This window comes from Aythya fuligula, chromosome 4, assembly GCF_009819795.1.
Source record: "Aythya fuligula isolate bAytFul2 chromosome 4, bAytFul2.pri, whole genome shotgun sequence".
NCBI classification, from domain to species: domain Eukaryota; kingdom Metazoa; phylum Chordata; class Aves; order Anseriformes; family Anatidae; genus Aythya; species Aythya fuligula.
Genome location: NC_045562.1, coordinates 26,929,935 through 26,954,742, shown reverse-complemented (window position 1 = coordinate 26,954,742; position 24,808 = coordinate 26,929,935). Strand labels below are relative to the sequence as shown.

The window sequence follows — 24,808 nt, the reverse complement described above, 5'->3', positions numbered from 1 at the left end:
CATACATAGCAGAGGACATAAACAACAACTCAAACATTGCTTTCACTCTGTTTGTTTGAATTTTTCTCTTTTCTCCGGTCACTGTCTGAAATGGATATACAGGAAAAAAACATCTTTCCCTTCTATTCTAACATTTACAATGTGCATATTCTCTTATTTTCCTCAGTCTAATTCTTTTTATTGCTCTTTCTCCTTTGGTTAACAGATCAGGTTAACCATAACTGGAGGAACCCTATACATCAGGACTCTCACCTTCTCATACCCAATTCAGTCGCTACAACAAAAGAAATTCAAGAAAGCATGGACTCTTAAAAAAATAATAATAAAATAAAATCTTCAAGGGGGTCCTGAACTCAGCTGAAACATCAGAAATGCTATAGCAGTACAGCTGATTTATGATCAGTAACTGTAAACAGAGCCACTGATCTCCATGGGATCTTTCTCTGGTACTCTGGTAAGTGTCTGGACAGCTCTCAAGTATTCTTGAAAGAGAAAGCAAAATTCATGAAACATGCCAATTATGCTTGAAAAAACTATTACTTTGTCTTCTTCTCTTGATTTAAAATGTAGTTACCAACTCAAGAAAAACAGGTACACAAACAACTGAAATAATATTTCAAGTTTCAGGTTTAAAAAGTCATGAGCAAATATCTTAATATCTTAATGATAAGAACAGTGATTTGCAGTTGACTCAGGTCACTCAACAGCAGTAATCTGCTTTTATATAAAATTGTCATTGAACTTTTGTTGAAGAAAGGAATGTTAATAAATATCCTGCTAGCCACAACAGGTACCTTTTTTATTTTTTTTTTTTAATTCCCATCATTCAAAAATAAGTTTAATGAACTAACTGATGCATATGGGAAAGCATACTGTTCTGCAAAAAAAAATCTCAACTGCAGTTAATGAAAATTACTTTTACATTATATTACCCCATATAAAGGTACTCTATTGTGTAACCATGTAAATCAAGCAATGTAGAGATGCCCACATCATTTCTGCATATGGAGTTCCAATACCACACTCAATAAAAGTGTGAGCATACAGTGCTTTTTGTAGACTTTACTCAACAAAAACAGGATTAAATGGCTTGCTTACAGCTCTGCATTACTAGAGCTATACTATTTCCATATTTTCATTATTACTTTATCTTTTCATCCATTACACATTTCTTGAGAACACTTTGCAGTGCAGACACACCTTAAGTCCCTCCACAGGAAGACAGAGAAGGAATAGCTAATACATTTGCTTTAAAGCAAAGGAATGGGATGTTCCCCATCCCTACTTATTCTACACCGAAGTTCATACACATGTATCAGTTGTTGATAGCAATTTTGTAATCATGACTGATTCAGCAGACAGTTCATGACTCCAGCAAAACATTATCTGAATCTGTAGCTTATTTTACTTTTAAAGGTAAAACTACAAGACACTTCCACCACTGATAGAAAAAGTGCTCAGTAGAAATTAATACCCAAAGGCATAACTCATGCTCTGCTTGCATTCTGAGCAAATGACAAAGACTTGCAGTAAGATCTTCCATTTAATTCAGGGATAAAAGTAATTCCGAGCTTCTCTCTACTAAATATGAGCTAGCAAGGATGGCATATTGTCCATTTATCACAAACTGATTTAAGTCTTACTAACCTTCCCAACTTTAAATGAATAACTTATATATGGAAACCAGGGTTTAATTGTATACACAGCAAATCTAACAAATATGTATTTTTGCAAGAGTCCTCTCAGAACTGTAACAACATAATGGAAATTTTATCTTCAAAATTGGGAAAAAAAAAAAAGCTTTTAATTTTCCTACAGGCTTAATCTATGCTATGCCATATATGGCAAGGAATCCAATAAAGAGAATCCAGAATATCCCTTCCTCAAGCTTAGCTCCGTAATCAGAATTAAAGGAAAAGTAAAATGAACATCTGGTCTCATCTTCTTTCCTTCTATTTTCCTGTAGACTACAAAATCCTACAGTTACCAGTCACAGGATTTCTATGCTGGAAAAAATCTACCATTTTCATACACATATGTGATGTACGCTATACATACACATATATACATATATATACACACATATATAGTATATATATGTGATATACACTACAAATGTGCATAGTATTAAGATGTGTACACACAAAACATGCTCCTGCTGCAAACAGCCACATACTTAACCTCTTGTTTTACTCCTGAATGAATCTAAGACACAGCACTGTCTGTAAAAATCCAGTTGTGAAGAAACTACCATACTGCTGCTACAGTTCTCAAGATCAGCAAGAAATACCCTTTGACAGCTTATGTTGTATATTTATCAACATTTTGTTTTACTGTTTCCCCTAGAAAACCTGTTAGATTCCTTTGTTCCATTCATTACCTAATAAAGCAACAGGAAAGCAGTCACAAGACAAGTATATATGAAACACCTGATAGAGCAACAAAAGCAAAACAGGAAAAGTATACAGAAATGCCAAGCACATAAGTTACTCCTTAAGAATGGGCAGAAAATATTAAGCACGCTTTGTTCTTCTAATTGGACTACATATGCTAAAGATAAATAATTATTCATGAATCAAATCCATTAATACTAACCAGGAAAAAAAAATGTACATATTAAGTTGCTTTGTTGTTTTTTTAATACAAATGTAAGAACTATGCTATATACACACACATAAAGAATACCAAAATGTAACAAGAAATATAATCCCTATCCTGAAACCATACTCTAACATGATGTTCTATACTTTCATACTAAATCAGTAATACTTGAAGGGAAAAATATAGAAAGCACACTGACGGAAACAATTAAGAAATGCATCAACTACAAATAAATTCTAGAATGGCCACAAAACTGTAAGAATTGGGAGCGTATAACACCAGTGCAGCATAAAAAGCCATATATCATACACCTGGTTTTCATTCAAGTTCTCATCATGTATGTTTCAGTATTTTTTGATAGTTTGATAACTACATAACCTGTGAGTACTTTTCATGTACAAACAATGTGTCTGGTGACACGCTTCCAGATGCTGCTATGTAACACGCAACTTTTCCTACCAAGTTTATCAACTGATCTTACTTTGCTTCCTACAGCAAGTATATTAACTAACATAGTTTCCTACAGAAAATTTCTTAATGAAGATTGATTGTTTACAATTTTAAATATTTCAGTCCAGATCACATGATTTGATGAAAATAATCAATTTTACATACAAAAAAAATATTTTAACTTAAAAAAGCAAGACAAACTCATCCCACTGGATGAGTTTATTTTCTAAATAAAAAAAAAAAAACTGTCTTCTACATGCACTCAGCTTAGCTATTTTCAATGAATTCATCAATAATCCTGTGGAACATGGAACATGTAAATGAGTCAATTATTTAGTAACACAAAATCAAAACAATCATGCTATTTAACCAATGGTGAATGTATTGTTGCAAAAATGCATGTAGCTAGTTTTCTGGTTAAAAAAGAAAATTCAAATTTCAATTCTTGACCTTTGTGTTAGATGTACCTGCACGCACAAAAAAAAAAAAAAAAAAAAGGCTGAGCTGCCTTTATTAAATTAATGACTAGCATTACGAGGCATTATATTTGCATTTTTCTGTTATTGGAAATAACAGTTTTGAAGTGTCAGATTTGTATTTGCATTATATTTTTCATCTCTCTCCATCTACTTTGGGGGAAAATGAAGAGGGGGACTGAAAACATTCAAGTAATCACAGTCACAGTGTCTAGCAGGACTGCATTCAGAACACAGCTTCCTTGCCGTTGGGTAGTTATACAAAAACATCGTACCTTCAATGAAAGTGCAGTTTTTGGATGGTGATTGTCCCAGGTGCAGTCTGCATTCTATGCAGGTGAATATTATTCTTCTGAAGCAGTCTCCTCTGATTAATTTGACTACTTCACTCTTCTGTGTCTTGTTCGTTATACATTTCTGGGCAGAGTTAGTTTAGAGACTACAATTCTACAATTACCGTGCTGCTCAGCCCTCCCTTCACATCTTGCAAATAGGAGTCAGGAACCATGTCTCCAAGAATGGTTCCTTGATGTCATAGAATAGAATAGAATCATAGAATCATTAACGTTGGAAAAGACCTCCAAGACCATCTTGTCCAACCATCCACCTTCCACCAATGTCACCCACTAAACCATGTCCCCAAGCACCAGGTCCAACCTTTCCCTGAACACCCCCAGGGACGGTGATGCCACCACTTCCCTGGGCAACTCGTCCCAATGCCTGACCACTCTTTCAGAGAAAAAATGGGATGGAGGAGAGTAGGAAGGGATCTGAATGTACCCTGTGCCACTGGCCGTGTTACAAAAGGCCAGCACTGCCTTTATATGGCCTACCAAGGGAGGAGGAGAGGCTGTCACTGTCCTTGTGGAGCATGTTCAAGGAGGGACATCTGTCATTTTGCTTCATCTTTCTCTCTATAATGCTGAAAGCTACGCAGAGGAGTATAATTTTATGAAAACAATTTATGATCTCAAATATTTTTCTGTGCACCTCTAATTCTGTCCTTTCATAACCTTCTCAGCAGAGAACTTTCTTCTAAACACTCCTCTTGCAAATATGACCCATACCACTATATGTCCTCAAAATGGCTGATCTTACACGTTATTTTTGTACCCACAGCATGCTCTGCAACAGTCAAGGGGAGCCTGTCCTCTGCGTATGCCAACTGACAGCTGATGCATGTCTAAAGAAATTCCTCAACAAGACAGGAGTGCAGAATCCACCTTCCAGTACTCACCGCGCTGATACTTTTGTGATAGCACATGACCAGTGCTCATTGGTATGTACTTAAATTAGTTTTGCTGCACAGCTATCAGCTCCAGAAATCATCAATGACCTTTTTTTTTTTGGGTAAGAGAATGAGGAAGAAAGATTTCTCAGAGAAGTCAAATATCCAGAAAACAAAATGAAAGCATACAAAATATGGGAATTGTCTGCTAAAGTAAAACTGACCCACAGACTTTTTCATGATATTCATATTACAATCTATACAGTAAGTGCTCCCCAGGGACAGGAAAATTGAGGTCATGCCCTTGATTTCTGCTGCGCTTGATTAGCTACTGCTTACTCTTCAGCTCAGTAAGTTATTGTAAGAGATCCATAACATAAAAACATTTACAGAAGAAAACTTCTTAAAGAGGTTCATAAATACAGAAAGTTAATAAAACCTATGTCTTGGAAGCCAACATGCAAAATCAAGTTAAATGTTTCTGTAAATACACAAACTGACATTTAGTTTTAAATATGTAAGGGGGGGGAGGGGGAAGGAAGGGTAAAAACTTTGAATGTAATCTCCCTTTCAGGCTTATTTTTAAACATAATCTCAAAGCTGTCCCAAGTAAAATGACCCATGTAAACTACTGAAAAGACATTTACTTTGTGTATATTAACTGAACAGCAGATCCCTCCACAGATTCTACATTTTGGGTAGTTATACCACGCATATAAGTGAATTTCAAAGAAATTAGCAAGTTTCATTAGTCCCCAAGAGCAGTGATATTAACATTTTTCAGTAAAAGAACCAGAAGATGGAATTCAGTCAGTGTATTTTAAGTTGTTTTACAGTTTATAGTGTGTCATTTTTGTATCAGACTGAAATGTGAACTTGACTGTCAAAAACATTGGCACTACAATTAATCTTTCCGAAGTAGCAGAGTTTTACTTTCTGAAGTGTCAGAGTAATCTTCTTGTATCGAGTGTTCTACACAGCAAACAATACTACACACACCAAACAATGCAGAAAAATCTTAAGTCAGAATCAGAAGAAAAACTTAATTTTGAGTATTTCTGTTGGTTACATTAAATTTAACACCTGATTTCCCATGCAACGAAAATCTATGGCTAAAAATGTTTGTTCTTCAGTAGAGCAAAAATCCTTTAGAAGTCAAAAGAAGAAATGCAAACATTTATTTTAAACGCCAATTAAAAGCTGATCTCTGAAAAGTGGTTTCAGAAGCATGTGGATTACATCACAGTAGTACCATAATTGGATACATACTGCAATACATCAGTCTTTTCTCCCACCAAAATATAATGACTTAGCTTGTTTGACTACCTCAGAATTAATGCCTCCAACTTTTGTTTTCTTTCTGCTCTACAATTAACAGAGACTGTCATTTCTCATTTGCCACTTAAGTAGTTTATGGAACAAAACATGAATAAACCAATTAAATTACTATTTTTTTTTTTTTATATATTTCAAGGAAACTAAGGCATAGAATGTTTTACTCTCCACATTATTTCCTTTTAATTGTAATTTACTTATTACACATTCCACAAAGCTGTACTAACCATTAACCAAACTAAGGAGTACACTTTTAACCTAAATGGAAAAAGAAAATATTTTAGTCAACATAGAAAACCAGTTTAAAGGTTTTGCGTATCTTACTCTAAATATTAGTACCAACTAAACACATATTTTGGAGTTACTGAATTACATAATAAATGAACTTTTGGCTGCAAGGGGAAAGAAAATATCTTCTGAACTCAAGAAAAAAAATACCAACAGGAAAATTAAAAGTTTCATCCACTGTGGCCAATGCAGTATTATCTTCACTCCAGCTTCTATGATGGGCATTCACAACCAAGGTGTTAGGAAGAGTGTTTAATAAAGGAACAAAGCACTAATAAAGGAACAATAACACTGTAGCACATCTTTCTTCAATAATGTGTGCAAGAATTCACAGAAATATTCTTAATAATTTTGGCATTTGAAGAAAATACATATTTTTCATTAAATGTTATCTATTTTAAACAAAATTGACTTAAAAAAATACAATAAATAATTACAAATACCTTTCAAGCCCACCAACAGCCGACTTATCTATACTAAAAGCAAACAAACTCAACAACTACCTCTGTAAATAACTATTTAAATGAACAGTAGGGAAAAAAAAGTGGCCAGATAGTAACAGTCTTAACAAAAAGAAGAGCCTCACCTGAATCATAGCAACTGATTTCAAATTAAGCCTACTTATGTTAACCATCAGCCTAATCTTTTTGCTAGATAGGGCATATGTGCACTTAGGACATGAGAAATTCAAATTTGTCATGTGGAAACATCTATAAGCTCAGTAGAAAGTAACTAAGTATGACTGCGCTGTCTTACTCAGGTTCACCTCAGAAACATTGTGCCAGAACCCCTCTAGGACTGATGTCTACCACACAAACCAATTGCACTGGACTACAAATTAATCTATGTTTAAATGCTGTATTAACAGAGCAGCCTGCCAGACCACCTGCTCCTTCATAGCGAAGGATGAAACAAACTCATGTGTTCAAACATTAATGATCATTGTGACAACTAAGACTTGGAGTATATAAATAGCTCAGTCTGATTTTCATTATATTACTCAAAGCTTTTAAGGAAATAAATGAGTCTCTTTTTCTAGTGTATTAGAAGATGGACTCCTAGAAATAAACCTGGAATCTGACAGATACAAGACAGATAAACTTCATATCCCCAAATAAGCACACATAAGTAAGTAGGTTTTCTAGCTAGGAAAGCCAGACATCACTGAGATAAGAACTCTGGATAACCTGGTGCCTTTGGGTAAATGTTCTATAAATGTTCTATGTTCTGACAAGCTGGGCTGTTGCACATTCACGACAAATCATCAAACACCATATTCTGTTCTTTTCATACAAACATAAATCATGTTTGTTTGTTTTTTTCCTTTAAGAGACCCCAATTCTCAACCTTTCTCCCTAGGGTTCTGATTTAACTGCTGTAAGAAAAAAAAAAAAAAAAAAGAAAACTGAGCAAGCAAACTGAATATGTACATCAAAGTAGGAGAGAAACAGTAAATCAAAGGACAATTACTTCATATTTGTATTATCTATTTTTAACTTTAAAGCCAAGGTTATTGGGGTGGTTATTAAGTTATTATTATACTATTTTATATCCAACAAATAAAACATTTACTTTGTTGATCCATAAGACTCTGTGTATTTGCTCGTAATATTCTTAGAAAACTAAAACAGAGTTTGCAGATCGTCTCAGGATTCTCCTTGGCCCTAGAAATCTATTGGCAGCAGAACTACCAGCCAGTCATTACAACTATTCCTAACAGCCCAAGCCAAAATCACTCAGAGCAACACTACACAGCTAAATCAAACTATCTGTTCCTAAACTAATTTTATGCCACTGGAGTGAAGCCCTTAACCTCCCCTTAATCACATATAACTGAAACATTTCTTAAATCCTTTTTCCAGTGATCAACCTACAGTGTCTTCAGGATGTCTTCCCTGTCATATTGTGATGGCTTGTAAAAGAAACACCAGAACTCCTAAACATAAAATAAAAAATAAAAAATAATAATAGTAAAAAAAAAGGAACTGAAACTATATTTTGAAAAGCAGTAAGTGTTAAATTTTCTGTTAAAGTCATAAATTCTACAAAAAACACACACACAAAAAGAATAATTTTCTATTACAGACATTTCACTTAAACAAGCTCAACATTTCAACATTCATTCAAATCCTTATTTAAGATTAAACTTAAATTTGCAGAAGGCAAGGAAAAAGTCCTCTGGATTTATACTTTCTACTGTCAAAAAGGACAAAATATTCCAGTTCTGAACTCCAGTTCCAATGAAGTTAAATCTTGAACAGAATGATAGAAAACTCTTCCAAACTCATGGTAAGTGATGATAAGATCTGTAATTCTGGTCTGAATTGATGCAATTTTGTCACGCTAGATAAATGTTCTACTTCCGATGATGTAACTACACTGAGCAGCTTTCTACTAATGTATGTTTACAGAGGAAAAGAAGTTACATGTTTAGTAACTCTGTCATAAAGTTTTATATGGTTGGTGCTGCTGACCTTCAACTGCAAAGTTTATAGTCTCATGCGTTTCTATTGTAACTCTTAACACTTAAGAGATCACGAACATCTAGATCCAGGGTGAAAGAGAAACGAGTTACTTCTTCACCCATGTTTTTTCAATTCCTTTATACCACATAAAAATAATTTCACCTGGTTTAAAGCTGCACTAACAGTCATTGGCCATTGCCTGGAGCCTCTGAGCAAAAATACTGTCACTGAAATTAATAAAACAATTTCAGATTTAACTTCATGAAAAAACATCACCTCACCTGTGCTTTCCTAGTCAGGAAAATATCTATGTATCTTAACAAAGTCCCCTCAGGGCTGAACTGAGCTATATCTGACTGCTGCACACCCCATTAGATGAAGAGCATACTGATCACAGACCAAAGACCAAATGGTACCACAGTTACCAGAACTCCGAGCTGTAAAACCTCACGTGCCTTTTTGGGCTCGTTATGTTTGCAGAAGATCATAAGAAACAAACTATATTAAAAAAGTTTATGAAAATGATGAGGGACATGAACCTGGTGTAAAAGGACATCTATGAGAGTAACCTGTTTCAAAGACGCTTCAATATGAAGAACGTACATGCTGTAAATCCCTATAGTTAACAAAATGGCAATACAATTTTGACTTTCATTTTATTTTATCCCCATTTCTCATTTTCTGATGAATCTCATAAAAGGAAAGTAGTATAAAATGTTCTGGCTTTAGAGGAAATATTTAAAGATAAAACAACATTCTCTCTGTGTTTGTTTGCCTACATAGAGGAGGTTTGCGGGGACTGGCGTAATAGCTTTCTGAGTAAAGATGAGGAAAAATATAAACACTGGAAACATCTGGTGACACAGCTACCTTGTAAGAAAATAAAGCTGAGACAGGTGTAACAGAGCTTCAGAACTCATAACACTAGTAAGTACTATGCACCATAATACTGATTTCCAAAAAATTAATTTCTTGAATTATAGTGTGGTATTTCATACTTAATTCAGGTTCCAATTTTACTCTAGATCACTGATTTCTCTGTACTTTCCAGTTTGCTCAAGAAAGATTTCTGACACAAAAAGAAACACCATATGTTTGTCAAAACAAGTTAAAGCAATGCCTACAAATTTGTACCATACTTCTGACATCTAAGAATTACTACTTTAAATAATCAATCTAGTCCATCATCAGATCTCAAAAAAATAAACAAAAAATCCAATTTCAGATAAAAGAAACAAATAGTAAGTAAATCCATCCCACTGCTTAGCTTTACCATAAACTCTAATAACTTCCCAGAGAATTAAGCTGTGTACCAGATGCTTTAATACCTCTCACAAATAGGTTATTCAGCTTTAGTTTTAATAATATTATCTATATAAATGGCCTTTCTAATACAGCCTGAAAATCTAGCCTCAGTAATTTTATCTTGCTATGCATTCCAGAGCTTTTTTATGCTTGTCTGATTTTCTTTTTTCTACTTAATAATTGCCACCCTCCCATTTAATTGAATCTCTGCACTGTTTTGCACACTGCAACATGGGATTCATCTGGAAGGGAAAGCAGAGGGCATCACACAGTATGTAATTCACCGTAGAAGCCCGGCATGTAGGGCAGCACAGAGGTGCCTACCTAGAACTCCAGGAAGCAATGCAGCAAACGAAACAGACAGAGGCTATAAATACACATGCAGAGATAATCTCAGATGAATTAGCCAAAACAAAGTATTTTGATTCAGGTCAGTGAAAGTGAAAGTTTTTTTTTTACCCTCCCCTCAGAAATGGAGGGAGAAGAATAAAAACCAAGTGAACAACTTACTCAAGAATACAATTTGTTTAAAAACAGAACTAAAATCTCAATCAAACCCATTGGCTTAAGAAAATAATGGCACTGTGCTCCAAGACACAGCAACAAATTAAGAATTCCCTTATACACAATAAAGCAAAAAATTGATTATTTTTTTTTTTAATCCCATTGATATGTATTCTAATTTAGACCACCAGGTAGGATTTCTTAATGAAATGGATGACTTAGTTTGTTCTCTAGCTCATGTTCATCTTCCATTTTTCCAAGCTGCAAAATACATTCCAAAGTCTATTTTTATAGACTTATTTAAAATCATTATTTGAACAGTAAGTAAACAGGCATAATTAAAGATAGAGACCACCTCTCACAAACGTCAGTGAACATGTTCTCATTGACCTCAATTGAACATGAGAGGGCTCCACACAAACTGTAGTCCAGTTTAATAAGACATTATCCTTTTAAAATCCTAGTAGAATGAAGGCTCAAAAAAGGTGGGAAAAAATTACTTCATTCACTTTCTGCAAAAATCCTTAAAAATACACTGTTTGTAAAAATTTATACAACAATTCAGGAAGTATAGGGTTAGCTGCCTGCACATCAGTGAGGTTTTCAAATTTTATGATAGTAATTATTTCAGCATTATGAAGATTTTTTTTTTCCATTTTTCCTTTTTTCTTCCCTTCAATCAAGCACTTCTCTTGATAAATGCCAAGCATAAAACAGTAAATCACAATGTCTTTTGTTTCATCCCTATGCTTGATTACTCTTGGCAGGTTTTTTGGTCTAATGAGCAAGCTGTTTGGCTAAAGCTACCTAAGTAAAGCAACTGAAAAATTCAGTTGTCCAAACTGAAAATAACTAAGCTTGAAAATCAAGTAGATGTATGTTTTGAAACCAGTACAAGTAAAAGCTGAACACTGATACATTTTAAACCTGTTGTATAAACAATGTGCATAATTTTACAACTACAGGAATTTTAGCTGCCACTAGTATATTTATTTAGTGAAATGTTCTTTCAGATAATCAACAGTAGGATCTGTAAATGTATACAAATTACTATCCTTCATCTGCATTAAACTAGAATTTTAAAAGCAGAAGAGAAACTTTATTATTGCTTGAGAGTAACTTGCAATGTGTTAAAATAAAGGTTTCCTAACATTCATGCTGTCAAATAGTCCAGCTACACCCGAATCAGGCTCTAATGTCACAGTCCAACTCTTTCTAACTCTAAAGATTCACTCACTTTCAAACTAAAATCTGTTTGACAAGCAAGATTGTTTTAAAACATCAACTATGGAAAATACTATCACATTTTAAGAAGAGATAAGCACTGCTAAAATCTAACTACAGTTTTGCTTCATGGAATAATGAATTTAATTAAAATATTTTTGATGCCTTCCACCTTTCCTAGGAAAAAATGGAGTTTGACACAAACATTTTCTTGCAAATCTCTAGATATCTGTAGTCATACTTGTCACGTTCTGATGTGATACATAATGGCACGTAACAATAATTGGTACCTCTTCCAGCCAGTTAACTGAAACTACTGTAGACAACTGCCTCGCATATCTGAAATATGAATTCATAGTTATAATTTTATTCTGCACTCCACAAACATAGTTAAATCCATGTCACTCAGTATATACCAAAAACATGCTCTACAGTGGATGGGACATCAAAATCTGAAAGTAAGACAGGACCAGCAGACATGATGAAGTTGGACCTATGAAATACTTAGAATGTTCTGAGTCCTTTACTCCCCAACAGGAAACTGAATAAAAATTCTTTCAGTTCTAACCAATATGTTGGTAACCAGTTCCGTATGCCTACGTGGAATACATGTGCGCACACACATGCACATAGCATGTATTCATATTTATTCTAAAAAACAGAAGAGCTGAACTATTAAATGTGCTGAATTTCACATGTTCCATAACATTAGTATTTTCAAGTCTCCTGGGGAAAAACATTACTCATGTCTTAAAGTTCAAGAAGCTATACTGCTATACACATCTAGAAAACTTGGAGGAAAAGAAGCAAGAGTTACACTAATAAACTATCATCTTTATGTAGGAACAGAAAGAATAGGAACTGTAAACATTTAGTGTATGAGAAAAAGAAAGGAAAGAAAGATATAGTAGCTTTTGACTAAACGCAACATGGAGGTCCCTGAAGACCAGCTACCTAGTTCTTACTACGTTTACATACTTACACTCTGGATTAAGACAACAAATACAATCTGATTTTTATACCACAGTGAATATCCAAATGGAAATTCGGAAGCCGTTTCTCCATCTTTCTTAGGATTTAAATTGGCTTCTATTCCAACACTGTTATTTTTTCATTAAAGTAATGGGCCACAATTACTGGCAATATACACAAGACAACACCTTGAAAATGGTTGAAGAGATTTCTTTTTAAAAATGAAGTGTAACAAAGATTGATCAAGTCCTACTCATTGTCATATCGGGGCCAAAGAAGTATTTACCTCCAAATCATGTTCACATGAGCTTAAACATCATTCTTCCTTATTCTGCTGCAAAACAGCATAGATTTTCTGCCTACATCATCTGGGAATATTGCAGAGAATTACTTTCCTGACACCAAAGGCCTTAGAAATCAAGTATTTCTTGATCTATGCCACTGTCACACAGCACAACCTCCTGAAGCCTGCAGTGCTTTTGCCCAACTAGAATTTTCCGGTTTAAAACAACCTGTATCAGGCAAGCGTATCATCAAATCCAATGGTCCCTTTGGGCCGTAAATAAAGAGTTCCTTGAGTTTCACATGTGCTTCCTAAATCTGACCAAACTGGTTAACGTATTCCTCTGCTTAAGTCTGGAAGGGCCTTATACAATGGATTACTGGCTTTGATGCTCTGCATACCAACGGATTGATTCTGTTTACAAGCATCATTGTTTAGGTTTTCTGCAAGAGTAATCACTTAGTCATGAACACAACCACCAAATCCTTACAGATACATGCATCAATAAATATATATCCCACATTCTTCACGCTAATAACTTTCCCCAGTTTTACTAAATAGCTGTTAAAACACAGGGCATTGTCTGTCCTCGGAAGCATACACTGAGGTGTAGGCTCTGCTATTATCGCTGCTAGACAGATCTAGCGATAGAATGAACTTCATCATTAATGCAAACTCAACAAATGTCAAAGGAGTGTATTTTCAGCTGGAGCCAGGCCCGATTACAAATGCAATACATAAAGTTACTTAATAACTTGCAGACTTTTTTAGAGAGATGCTGAACAAGCTGAGAACTGACAGTCTACTTTGACCCAATGATTGCACATCACACGAGAAAATAAGAAACTAGTTCATGAGGATTTTCTGCAGAAAAACAGCAAGCACTGGATAACCAATAGTAGCAACATATTAAGATAATAGCTTCCATAAAAGAAAAGGCAAATCATCCAAACTTTTTGGCATCTCTTTAATGTACTATCTTACCTTGTGAAGATATCAACAGAGTAATGAAAATATCCTCACTGAAATGTGAAAACTTTGTCCTGGGTTAGAATTTCATGCCAGCCATCTTTGTGTCCTATCCAAGACTCCTACCTCACTCTGCACAACCTTAGATAAATCAATAATTCAACTGATAATTTTTGCTACTGTAATGTATCAGTGTGAAATGGGGTGAATTGGGAAAGCAAGAGTGAAAAATCATCAGAAGAAATATCTATCACGTAACTAAAGATCATTCACGTTAAGTAAGGATGATGCCCAATGGAGCTTTGAACACTATTACTAACCACAAGACTCTTTTAGAAATTTAAGACATATGAAAATAACATTTAATACCATATAGTATGTTAGAATTTACCATTGTTGCCTTCATACTTGTGTCTACAGCAAACAAGGCAGATTTTAGCATTAAGCACAGTCAAAGTGAGACTGGTAAGTCCACATTCAGAAAAAGAAGCTGTTCATCTGTGGTTACTAATGCATTCAGATATCAGAGAACCCCAGCATGGCTGAGGCTGGCAGGGACCTCTGGGTCCATCTGGTCCAACACCTGCTCAAGCAGGGCCACCCAGAGCAGACTGCCCAGGACCATGTCCAGGTGGCTTCTGAAGATCTCCAAGGAAGGTGATTATGTGCGATTAAAACATATATACAATAGTAAAAACATGACTGTACACATATTTTTTTAAAAAGGTCTACATTAGAAATATACCCATAAAGAGAAATTGAAGCTATATTACTAAAAAGTATCTTTCATGTACTGGTAGGAAAGAGAAAGAAATACATTGGTTAGAACAACCTTCCTTATACTTGAAAATATAGGAGTTGCTCTAAAGCTATGTATGAAAATAAATAAACAAATAAATAGCTGTTCGTAGAAGGGAATTTCCTTCCTTATTTCCTGAATCGAACTGTAGGCACCCAGCACCTCTCGGTGGGCATTAGTGGGAGGGAAACTATTTAAACCTAAGCGCCTATTTAAAGGAAAGAGTTAAGCCTGACAACTGGCCAAGAACTGCAAAGAAATTAAACCAAACTATTACTTCTTCTTTCCATAGCTAGTTATTACAAATGCTTCAAAGATTATCAAGTAACAGAGATGGAAGACATGGGGGGGAAAAAAGAACTGATGTTGTCTAAAAATAACCTATTCTAATTGCACTCGTATTCTGCTTTTTTCTACATTCAACTTCTCCTGATAATACACCTCTTGCTCCAGACATCTTTCCATTCTGATTATAAATCCAAGACAGACTATGCAGTTTCTGTTACTGTTACCACCTATTAGTGTATTACAAATCTATTTACACTACACTATAATAAGCACAGATGTCTAGAGTCAATCCCAATAAGATTTAACGGTAAGACAAGAGAATACTGGGTATCCATATCCACTAAACAACCCACAGCAAATAAAATAAAGATTATTCTTCACAGAAAGGAGATAAAGATAAGATGAAACGATGTTATCAGCTTTCCTTTAGATTATGAGGCCAATCTAAGGGAAAGCACATTACCGTTTACTTAACTCCTCAGCGTTAGCTATATAAAGAGCTTCCAAGCTAATGCCTTCCAAGAGACAGTTAAGAGTTCAGTATTAACAATTGTTTGAGGTTAGCAGACTGTCTCTGCAGACAAAAAAAGTATTTGTTACAAGAAACATCAAGCAAAAACAGACTGGAGGAAAACTAACCAGGTGAAAGAATATTTGAGAAGAAATTAGAAGTATATATACAAATCAGAAGCCTTTACCCAAAATGCAAGAGAAATGAAAAGTTAAGATTTCCAATACAATTTACCGGGTTCAGTTAAAAAGTGATGGACAACTAAACAGGTTTTTTAATTTCATTAATTTTAATACAAATTCCTAATATTTTCCTATATTTCAAGGTTTAAAACACAGTGGTCAAGCCTTAATGTAGTTATTATAACTGTAAGTATAAAATACTCGTTCTTCTTGTCAGATATTCCGGGTTGCAAAGTTCTTCCTCCTTCACTATATTAATAAAACTAAGATGATACAAACTAAAAGTCACAATGGAAAAAAAAAAAAAAAAAGAGAGAAACACTGACAACAGTTCAGAATAGCTGATAACCATTGTCAAATAACCAGTTGGCATGTGTAAAACTGAGATTCAGTGCCTCTATCCAGAAAGAAACTTGAAGTTTTTTTCTTGCTCATCCTTTTCTTCTTGCTCTAACTTAAGCCTAGGACAACTTAATGAAGAATTTTATCATTCCTCTTCTGCAATTCCATTTTTTCCATAATTATAATTTTCTATCATGTATGTAGTAGAAGAGCTGTCCCACCCACTAATAGGGAAAGAAGTATATTTATTTACCCTGAATGGTAAGAAGTATGAGACAAATAAGCCTAATGAACCAATTTTGACAGCTAATGACTTAACCTTATCAATGAAAGACTGGTGAGTGCTGTGCTTTCCAATCCTAAAGACTTCAGAGAAAGTATTTTCATGATCCTTTTTCCATTCCCTTTCCTTCTATCATGTGCATATTAGTGACCTACTTACTATATACAATCCTTTTCTTTTTAAGCAAAAGCTCACTTTAAGATCACAACTGGCTGCTGGCTGTATTTTAGTCCAAGATGATTTTGAAGCAGCAAAACTACTTTTCAAGATCTACAATAAATTGAAAAAGAAAAAAAGCCTACATCCTAGTCTGTCATTAAACAGACTGCAGAGCAGCTAGTTTCACAACAAAGTTCAGCAGTATGTACCTTTAAAGAAACTACATTTTTTGTATAATGACATAACCACATTTTACATTAATTGTATACGGACATTATGAAAAGAGAATGATCTGTCAGTTCAGGGACAGATTGGAAAATATCAAGAAAACAAGTAAAGAAAAGAAAGAAAACAGACCTGGACCAAAGAACAAGCCACAAAAAAGCCTACACTCACAAGTAATATATACATAGCCACTAAGTAATATATAAATAACATTAATCCACATTGAAAGAAAAGTGAGTGCCAGCATTCAGCCAAACTGTAGTCTTTTGGACCACATGGGAGGAATACATTTTACTATTGCCACAGGATTCCAGTAAAAGTTTCTTAGGAAGTTTTTTACTATTATTATTAACAGAAAAGAAACTTCTTTAGGGGGTAAACCTAAGTCAACTCTCAGTTTTCACTGGTCAACTAAATAGCACTGCATGTACCAGTCACCCTGTGTAACAGCATTTATTTAGAATCATGGAATATCCTGAGTTGGAAGGGAGCCACATGGATCATTGAGTCCAACTCCTGGCTCCACACTGGACCACCCAAAAATCAGACCATATGTCTGAGAAGTGAAAATATTTAAGTCCTATTGTAACAATATTTAAGTGATATTGTAATAGCAATATAAAGTTTTGATCCACATAGTCTAAAGTAAATACTATACTGCTATAACTAGAATGAAGACCCTCCAGATGATTATCACTTCACAGTTTTAAATCGGGTATTTGATGCCAATCCCATTATCATTAATTCAACAAAAATGTAACTGCAAAAACATAACTGCTCTTCTGAATTTAGACTGTCAACCTTCTTAGCCTTAATACAAAAAAAATCATTCATTTAGACTAAACATAGCTATCTGCAAAATCCTGTTAAAAAAAAAAATCTAAGAAATATATAAAATAAGAGGGATTCAAGCCAAATTAAAAAAAAAAAAAAAAAAAACTTGTTTAGAAGAAGCCCTTCTTCTCATTAAATCAGGTTATCAGAACTCCACTCCAGAAACACAAAAACCTTCCAAATACTTGCACAGTGATCACACAGCAAAGTGAAAAAAAAAAACTTGTGATTAATCCCTTTTAAAACAGCCCTCAGCCTTTTTGGTTGCAGAGAAGTGCAGTCACATGGCCAAATAGTCATGCAGAGATGTTCTGCTCACAACACTAAAGAAACATCAGGTGTAGAGGTGGTGAGGTGCTTTGGTTGGGGGGGGGGGGAGTAGGGTAAAGAGAGGGGGCATTTGTTTTTAAGAAACCTTAAGCCTAAAAACAGACAAAAGAGTAATGAACACAAACAATTACACAATCTGTATTGAGACTTAGTATTTGTTTCACTTCTTTTCCAAACACCAAGGCTTAGATTTCACCAAGGAAGAAAAACATTCTTCCACTTATCTCCAAAGGAAGCATCTGGGAAGCCAACATGAGTTGCCCAAACTTGCCAAGTGTTTTTACATTTGGAGGTGAAGGCACAATGAAGCGGAATAGAAGCTAGCATTAGCAGTGCAAACTTCCCATTCATATCCGATAGAAGGTTTTAAGGTCTGTTACTTGAATTTTGTCCTACATTTTTTACCTTTGATAATTGTATCAATGCAGCAGGATGACAGTAACACTGTAGGATGATGCAATTGATCATATTGATCAACAGATCATACCATTTCAAAACAATGCTATGCCATAGTTGAGTTGATTGGAGTTCATTTATATACAACAAGCATGTTTCCTTACAAAGTTCCTAACACGTCTTAGATTTACAAGTACAAGAATTGTTTAAATTATCACCTTGTTGAAGTGAAAAAGTAAAAATCACTAATAAGCAAACCAGATCATCAGTAATGCTCTACTTAAGCACCAAATCAAATTTAGCACATAAAACATTTAATATATGACCTTTTTCATTAACACACATGGACATGTTGCAAATACCAATACTTAAAATCAGGTATGCTAAAGAATGCTGTTTCATGGAATTTTGAAAAAAAAAAATAAAAAAGTTTCTGAAAGGCTTTCAGATAGCAATATAAAAGACAGTTGTGTGAAATTTTGTCAGACTGGTTGTAAAGATCACAAAAAAAAAAAAAAAAAAAAAAAAAAAAAAACAAAGTGATTATAAATGGCAAAGACACTACATTTGGTTTTAACTTTAAAATTAATATTATTATTTGGAATCGCATCATAGAGAAAATAAACTCTTCCTATATTTTGTTTTCCTCCACAGATTCAGAGCATTATAGGTAGTGAATGTTTAATGTGTAAGATTTAGGATGTGAAAAGTTAATAAGTTTAAGTGTAACGCCATTATTCAATTACATTTTTAAAAAGGAATAATCTTCATTCTAGACGAAGTACTTATATTTTTAATATATTTTATAAAAATAAGTCCAACTATCATGTATGAGACCGTTAGCACAGAACACCATAAATATAGCAAAATATGAAATAAAAAGATGACTCCAACTTAGTGCCTACTAAAGAACCTCAATTCCCAGCCATGAGATAAACAAGGGATATGAACGCATGGGCTAGGACACCCCAGCATCATGGCTGCTGAAGCAGCCTAACCAGGCAGCTTGAAGAAATATAAGAAACATTAACTCCAAGACTTAGTTAGTGACAAAAGATCTGCTGCTACTCAGCAACTGGACCACAGGAGGAAGCAGAGTGAGTTAAAATCTCTTCCTCTCCAGCAAACAAACAGAGCCTTGTACATAATCATACGTATAAGGTGGGGGAGCTGATCTCTGCCTTATGAAGAATACGTTTCCCCTATCCCCATCCCACCGAGTCTCACCTCTAAGAGCCTATTCTCAATTTTTGCACAAGAAAAGATGTGAAAAGAGCATCTGATGTGCACTCATCTTCCCACTGTTCCACATTTAAGCAAAGTAAAGCAAAGTTCTTTCCTAGATTTATTTCATCAATTTCAACAGATTTGTTGGAATGGTCAAGATCTTTCAGAAGAACTGAAGAGTCATTACAGTTCCGACTGTACAAAGTACTGAAACGATGTCAGCTAATATTAGTATCATGTTAACAACAAACTTTACTGACAAGCCTGACATTTTAGAGGTTGATAAGATTGGTTTTTATTTATTTATTTATTTATTTAAAACAGAACAAAATCTCAAAGTTATATTCTGGCTTAGTCATTGAGGAAGGGAACACTTACAAAGCTTATGTTCTTTCTCACTGTGACCTAAAACTCTTAAGAAACTGAGTCAATGACCAGAGTCAGGGTCATTATCTTCCACATTAATCAGTCTTGTCAGTTAAGTCTAAAGTTAAGCCTTTAAATACTTCTTTTCACACCAGAATTCAATCTCACCCATATATCTGTAGGGTATTTAAAGCCTACAACAAATGTGTTGCTTTGTTCAGAAAACACAGAATTAAATTACAGATGTATACAAGGCAAGGCCCATGTTTATTTTAACTCTTCAAGACAGTTACCCCTCCATATTTTTAAGGTGTATTTGCATCATTCTGTAACAGGGGGGAAACATTTGAATCACTGATCAAATTGCTAATCACAAATTCAAGACCTACAAATTCATTCAAGTAAATTTGCTAATCATATAAAACTGGAGGATGTTAATAAAACTTCTCCACCATGTTATATAATTGATCAGCTGATCAGTGCATTTTACAAAATGTTTTTCTATAACTCATGATTGTTCAGGTAGATTAACTCCTAATTTATTTTTTTCCAGCTATGAATTACTGAAAGCCATCCACACTTTAAAAGGAGAGCCTTGTGAAGTATAAGGCTCATCCATAAACATTCCAGATCAAGTAACAATCAATAGGACATAAGCATTCTGCACAAGAAGTAAAAGCAGACTCCTCTCTGAAGATCCAGTCTTATAAAACTTAAACAGTGTAAAAATAAATAAGCTAGAGTATTTGTAAGCTGCTTCAGGTGAATCAGTATGCAGTACTTTCTCAGAGCAGTCACTTCTAAAACCCTTGGGGACATCTACTTGTCACAGAATAAATTATCTGGCTAATATCCAATATTACAGTATATGTCAGTGGGCACCCAGGAGACAGGCATTAGGCAGCACTTAGCTTCTTCAGCCTCGCAGGGTAGTCCTTACATAGATGACTTTGCCCCATTATAGAACATAACTGATGTACTTATTTTGGTGCTTTCCAGCAGCAGCCTTTCATCCTAAAACATTTATATGGCACTGCACATTTTTTTCTAAAAACGCAAGTCCCGAGGTACAGCACATTTTTTTCTAAAAACGCAAGTCCCGAGGTACAGCACACTGAACATTTTTCATGTGACTATTACATTTTAAGCTGTTCCAAGTAAACAAAAATGTCTGAACACTAACATGAGTGTTGTCACACGCTAAATCTGTTTAATAGAAGCTATTGTGGAATTAAGTTCTCCCACAACTCTAACAGTAATTCTTCCTCCCTAGTTACTTAACATAAATAGCCAAGTTCGCATCCCACATGCGGCATATATATAAAGCTGAAAACCACATACATGGCAAGTACACTATAACTCTCATAAAAATACGAGACTCCTTATAAATAAACGAGACTTCTTATAAAAATAAGAGACTTTTTGGAGCCCTCGACCTCAGTTTGCGATGGCAAACCAGTCACCGGCAAGCTGCAGCACGAGGAACCTGTTGACACCGAAGTTGCGAACCAAAGCAAAGAAACCCAGCAAGCAATGCAGAGAGACTAAGGAGAGATTGATTTTGCCCGTGTGGAATTGAGGTTATTAGAAGCGACATCAAAGAACGCAGGACGGCCTCGTGAAGACGCGCTGGGCTTTGCCAAACTTACAACAAACTCCTCAGGAACGCGAGGCGCTCCCACGGGGGGGACAGCCACCGGCGGGTTTCGTAACGGGAGGGATTGGGGCCGGGGCGGCTCGGGGGCTCAGGCACTGCCTGCCAGGCGCTCCAAGCCCCGCCGAGGTGAGGGCGACAAGGTGAGGAGCCTCCTTGCCCTGCCCTGCCCTGCCCTGCCCGGCCCTGCCCTGCCCGCCGCCATCCCACAGCGGGGCGCCCCCTCCGCAGCCCGCCCCGCCGCTGCCGCCACCGCTGCCGCAGGGCCCCGGAGGTGCGAGCAGGGCGCGGGGCGCACCCCGGGGCACAGCGGGCCCGGGCTGGCCGCTCAGCGGCGGCATCGCGCCGGGAACTGCCCGGCGACACCTCCCTCCTCCTCCTCCTCCTCCTCCTGCTCTCGCAGCGCCCGGGCACCGCCGGGGATTTAACGAACCGGAATGAAATCGGGGGCGAAAATAAAGTTGCGGTTGCCCCCGTGAGGGGCGCTCCCGGGGAAGGGCTGAACTTACGTCTCGGAATTTGTTCCACTGCCCGACCTCCTTGTCGTACTGCGAGATGGTGGTGAGCCACTGCTTATCGTCCAGAAAATTGCCGCTGTCCGGTCTGCCCCCGGCCGCCGCCGCCGCCGCCGCCAGCGCCGGGCTGCACCAGGCTGCCGCGCACACGCACACCAAGGCTGCTGCTACCTTCAGCATCTGGGCGAGAGGAGACACGGCAGGGTGGGGAGGGCGGGTTACCCACGCCGCGCCCGCCCGCAACGGGCAGGGGTGCGGAAGGGGCAGGGGGAAAGGGAGCCCGGCGCGCCGCATTGAGGGGGAAGGGAGGCGAGGCGAGAGGAAGGAGAGGAAGAGGAGGCTGCCCAGCCCGTCACCTTGCCGCGAGCCCCGCAACCGCGCTCCTCGCCGCGGCCGGAAAGGCTGCCTGCTGCCTGCCCGCTGCCTCCTGCCTGCTGCCTGCCCGCTGCCTGCTGCCCGCTGCCCGCCCGCGCCGCCGCCCGCAGCCCCCCGCCCCGCTCCCCCCCCCCCCCCCCCCCGGCCCCGCCCCGCCCCGCCCCGCGCCGGGGCTAACGGTCTGAGGTGGGGGGGGGGGTGGCTGCCGGCCCTGAGGGGCCCGAGCCCGGCGCTCGTCACCCCGGTGGTCGGGCTGGGAGCCGCGGCGGCCGTGCGGCAGCCCAGCCCTGGGTGGCAGCCGCCCTCCTTCCTGCGCTGGATAAATGTGATTTGGAAACGGGCGAGGTGCGGAGCTGGTTCGGTTTCCTCCCTGGTGGTGCGGCTTGCTCCATATTTGATTTGGAGCTCTGTCAGCCAGCCTGCTGACCCAGTTCACCGAGCGCTGCGATGCGCGCCTTATTCCCCAGACTCGCGCTGCTTTTCGGGCGTGCGTCGGGTGGGTGCCCATGGCACAGTGGCTGGGGGAGGCAGTGGGGGAAGACGAGGGGCTGCCCCATGCCAGCCCTGCAATGTGGGCACGGCACACAGGCTGCAGCCAAGCCCAGCAGCCAGGCTGGTGATGCCTCCAAAAAAGCACAGTTGGGGCAAAAAGTGCTGTGAGGAGCTGGGGAGGGAAAGAGCAGCAAAGAGAGCCAACGCCAAAGTTGGGGGAAGCAGGAGGTGCATTGCCATATCCACTGCAGCCCACCACACCAGAGCCAATGGATATACCCAGGGGAACGGTGGCGTGTGGAGAATCCACACCACAGCACATCTTCCTGAAGGCCTTCAGCCCGTGGAGAATTCATGCCAGAGCAGAGGAAACATGAGAGAAAGAAGGAGCAACAAAGAGAAACCCTTACTCAATGACTGGACCCCTGTTACCCTCTCAAACCCATCATGCTGCCTGGGGCATGGGGAGAAGTTGAGCCTGGGTACAGGGGGAGGAAAGGTTGTTTTAATGTTCATCTTCTTGTTTCCCACTATCCAAATGAGCAGTTACATTAATTTACATTACGTTGGCAATAAAGTAATTTTCATCTCAATCCACAAGCTTTCTCATTCCTGGTCTTCCTACTCCGTCTCCTTGCCCAGCCTGTGAAGCAGGCAGTCAGGCTTTCAGTTCAGCCTAACCCACCAGAAGGCTGCTAGGAGGTGTGTTAAGAGAACACAACACTCCTGGTGCATTACCTGGAACTGTACTCCACGATAAAACAGTTACCTTTGGAGCTGAAACTAGGCTCAACTCCGCCAGACATTCCCAGATTCAGTAAGGAGAAAAATGCCACTTTATGCAAAAAGAGGTGTGAATATGAGATTGTGAGCGATCCTAGCAAGTTTTGAGTTTGGTCATATACTGTAACTATAGAGAGATACCAAAGTATGAATTAAGTCCCCTAGCCTGCATCTTACACCACATAATACATATCATTCTGTTCCTAAACCTGTATCACGAAAATCAATGAGAATCTTGTCACCAGTCTGATAGATACAGAGGATGACTGCAAGATTAAGATTTATGTCCTGACTGAAAATGCAGCCTACCCAGAATAATATTATATTCTCTAATAAATGAATCAAAAAACTCAAGGCAAAGGGATGGAAGGACTGTACAGAGGCTAAACAAGAATCAATATCACAGCCATGTTATTCTCAGTGGGGTTATAGAGTCAGTCCCTTATACAATCACTTTCTGACAATCCAGTTTGTGTTTGTCAATCTTCATGTTAATTTCCTACAAGCCTCTTTGCCCTTTGGCAAAGAAGAAATTTCTCTATAAAACTAATGATCTTTCCTTTTTTTTTTTTTTTTTTTTCCCCTTGGTATAAAACACTTATTTAAACTTTTAAAAAACACCCCAATCCCCAATTTTGTGGCTTCATTTACCTAGCAATCCAGGTAATTTGTTTTGGTTTTGCTTCATCTGTATTGCACTTTTTCAGCTATGATAATATTATTCACTACTTTAAGTTATGGTGCATCTTTCCATAATTGGAGAATAGCAATAAAAGTGGCTGGGATTTGTTTTCAGTAAAAATTCTTAGAAAAGTGAGCTCTGATGTGGTTTGGGTTTTACAAAAGTTTCACTGCGATTTGTCTAAAAAGTGATCTTCCACACCTATGACTACAGTTTCTACTGACAACACATACTAAATGATCAATTATATGTAATTTTGCCTGAA

At 37.5% G+C, this 24,808-nt stretch overlaps 1 protein-coding gene across 2 annotated transcripts in view; it reads right to left on the bottom strand.

Moving 5' to 3' along the window:
* The window catches only part of SPOCK3 (SPARC (osteonectin), cwcv and kazal like domains proteoglycan 3), a 193,186-nt gene extending 170,549 nt beyond the window's left edge, over window positions 1-22,637 (bottom strand). For both annotated transcript variants that reach the window (XM_032186078.1, XM_032186079.1), the window contains exons 1-2: window positions 22,568-22,637; window positions 22,206-22,391 (exon numbers count right to left, since the gene is read on the bottom strand). In XM_032186078.1, coding sequence (XP_032041969.1) covers window positions 22,206-22,391 — 186 coding nt within the window. In that variant the 5' untranslated portion in view covers window positions 22,568-22,637. The remainder of the gene's footprint in view (window positions 1-22,205; window positions 22,392-22,567) is intronic.
* Window positions 22,638-24,808: the final 2,171 nt, after the last annotated feature.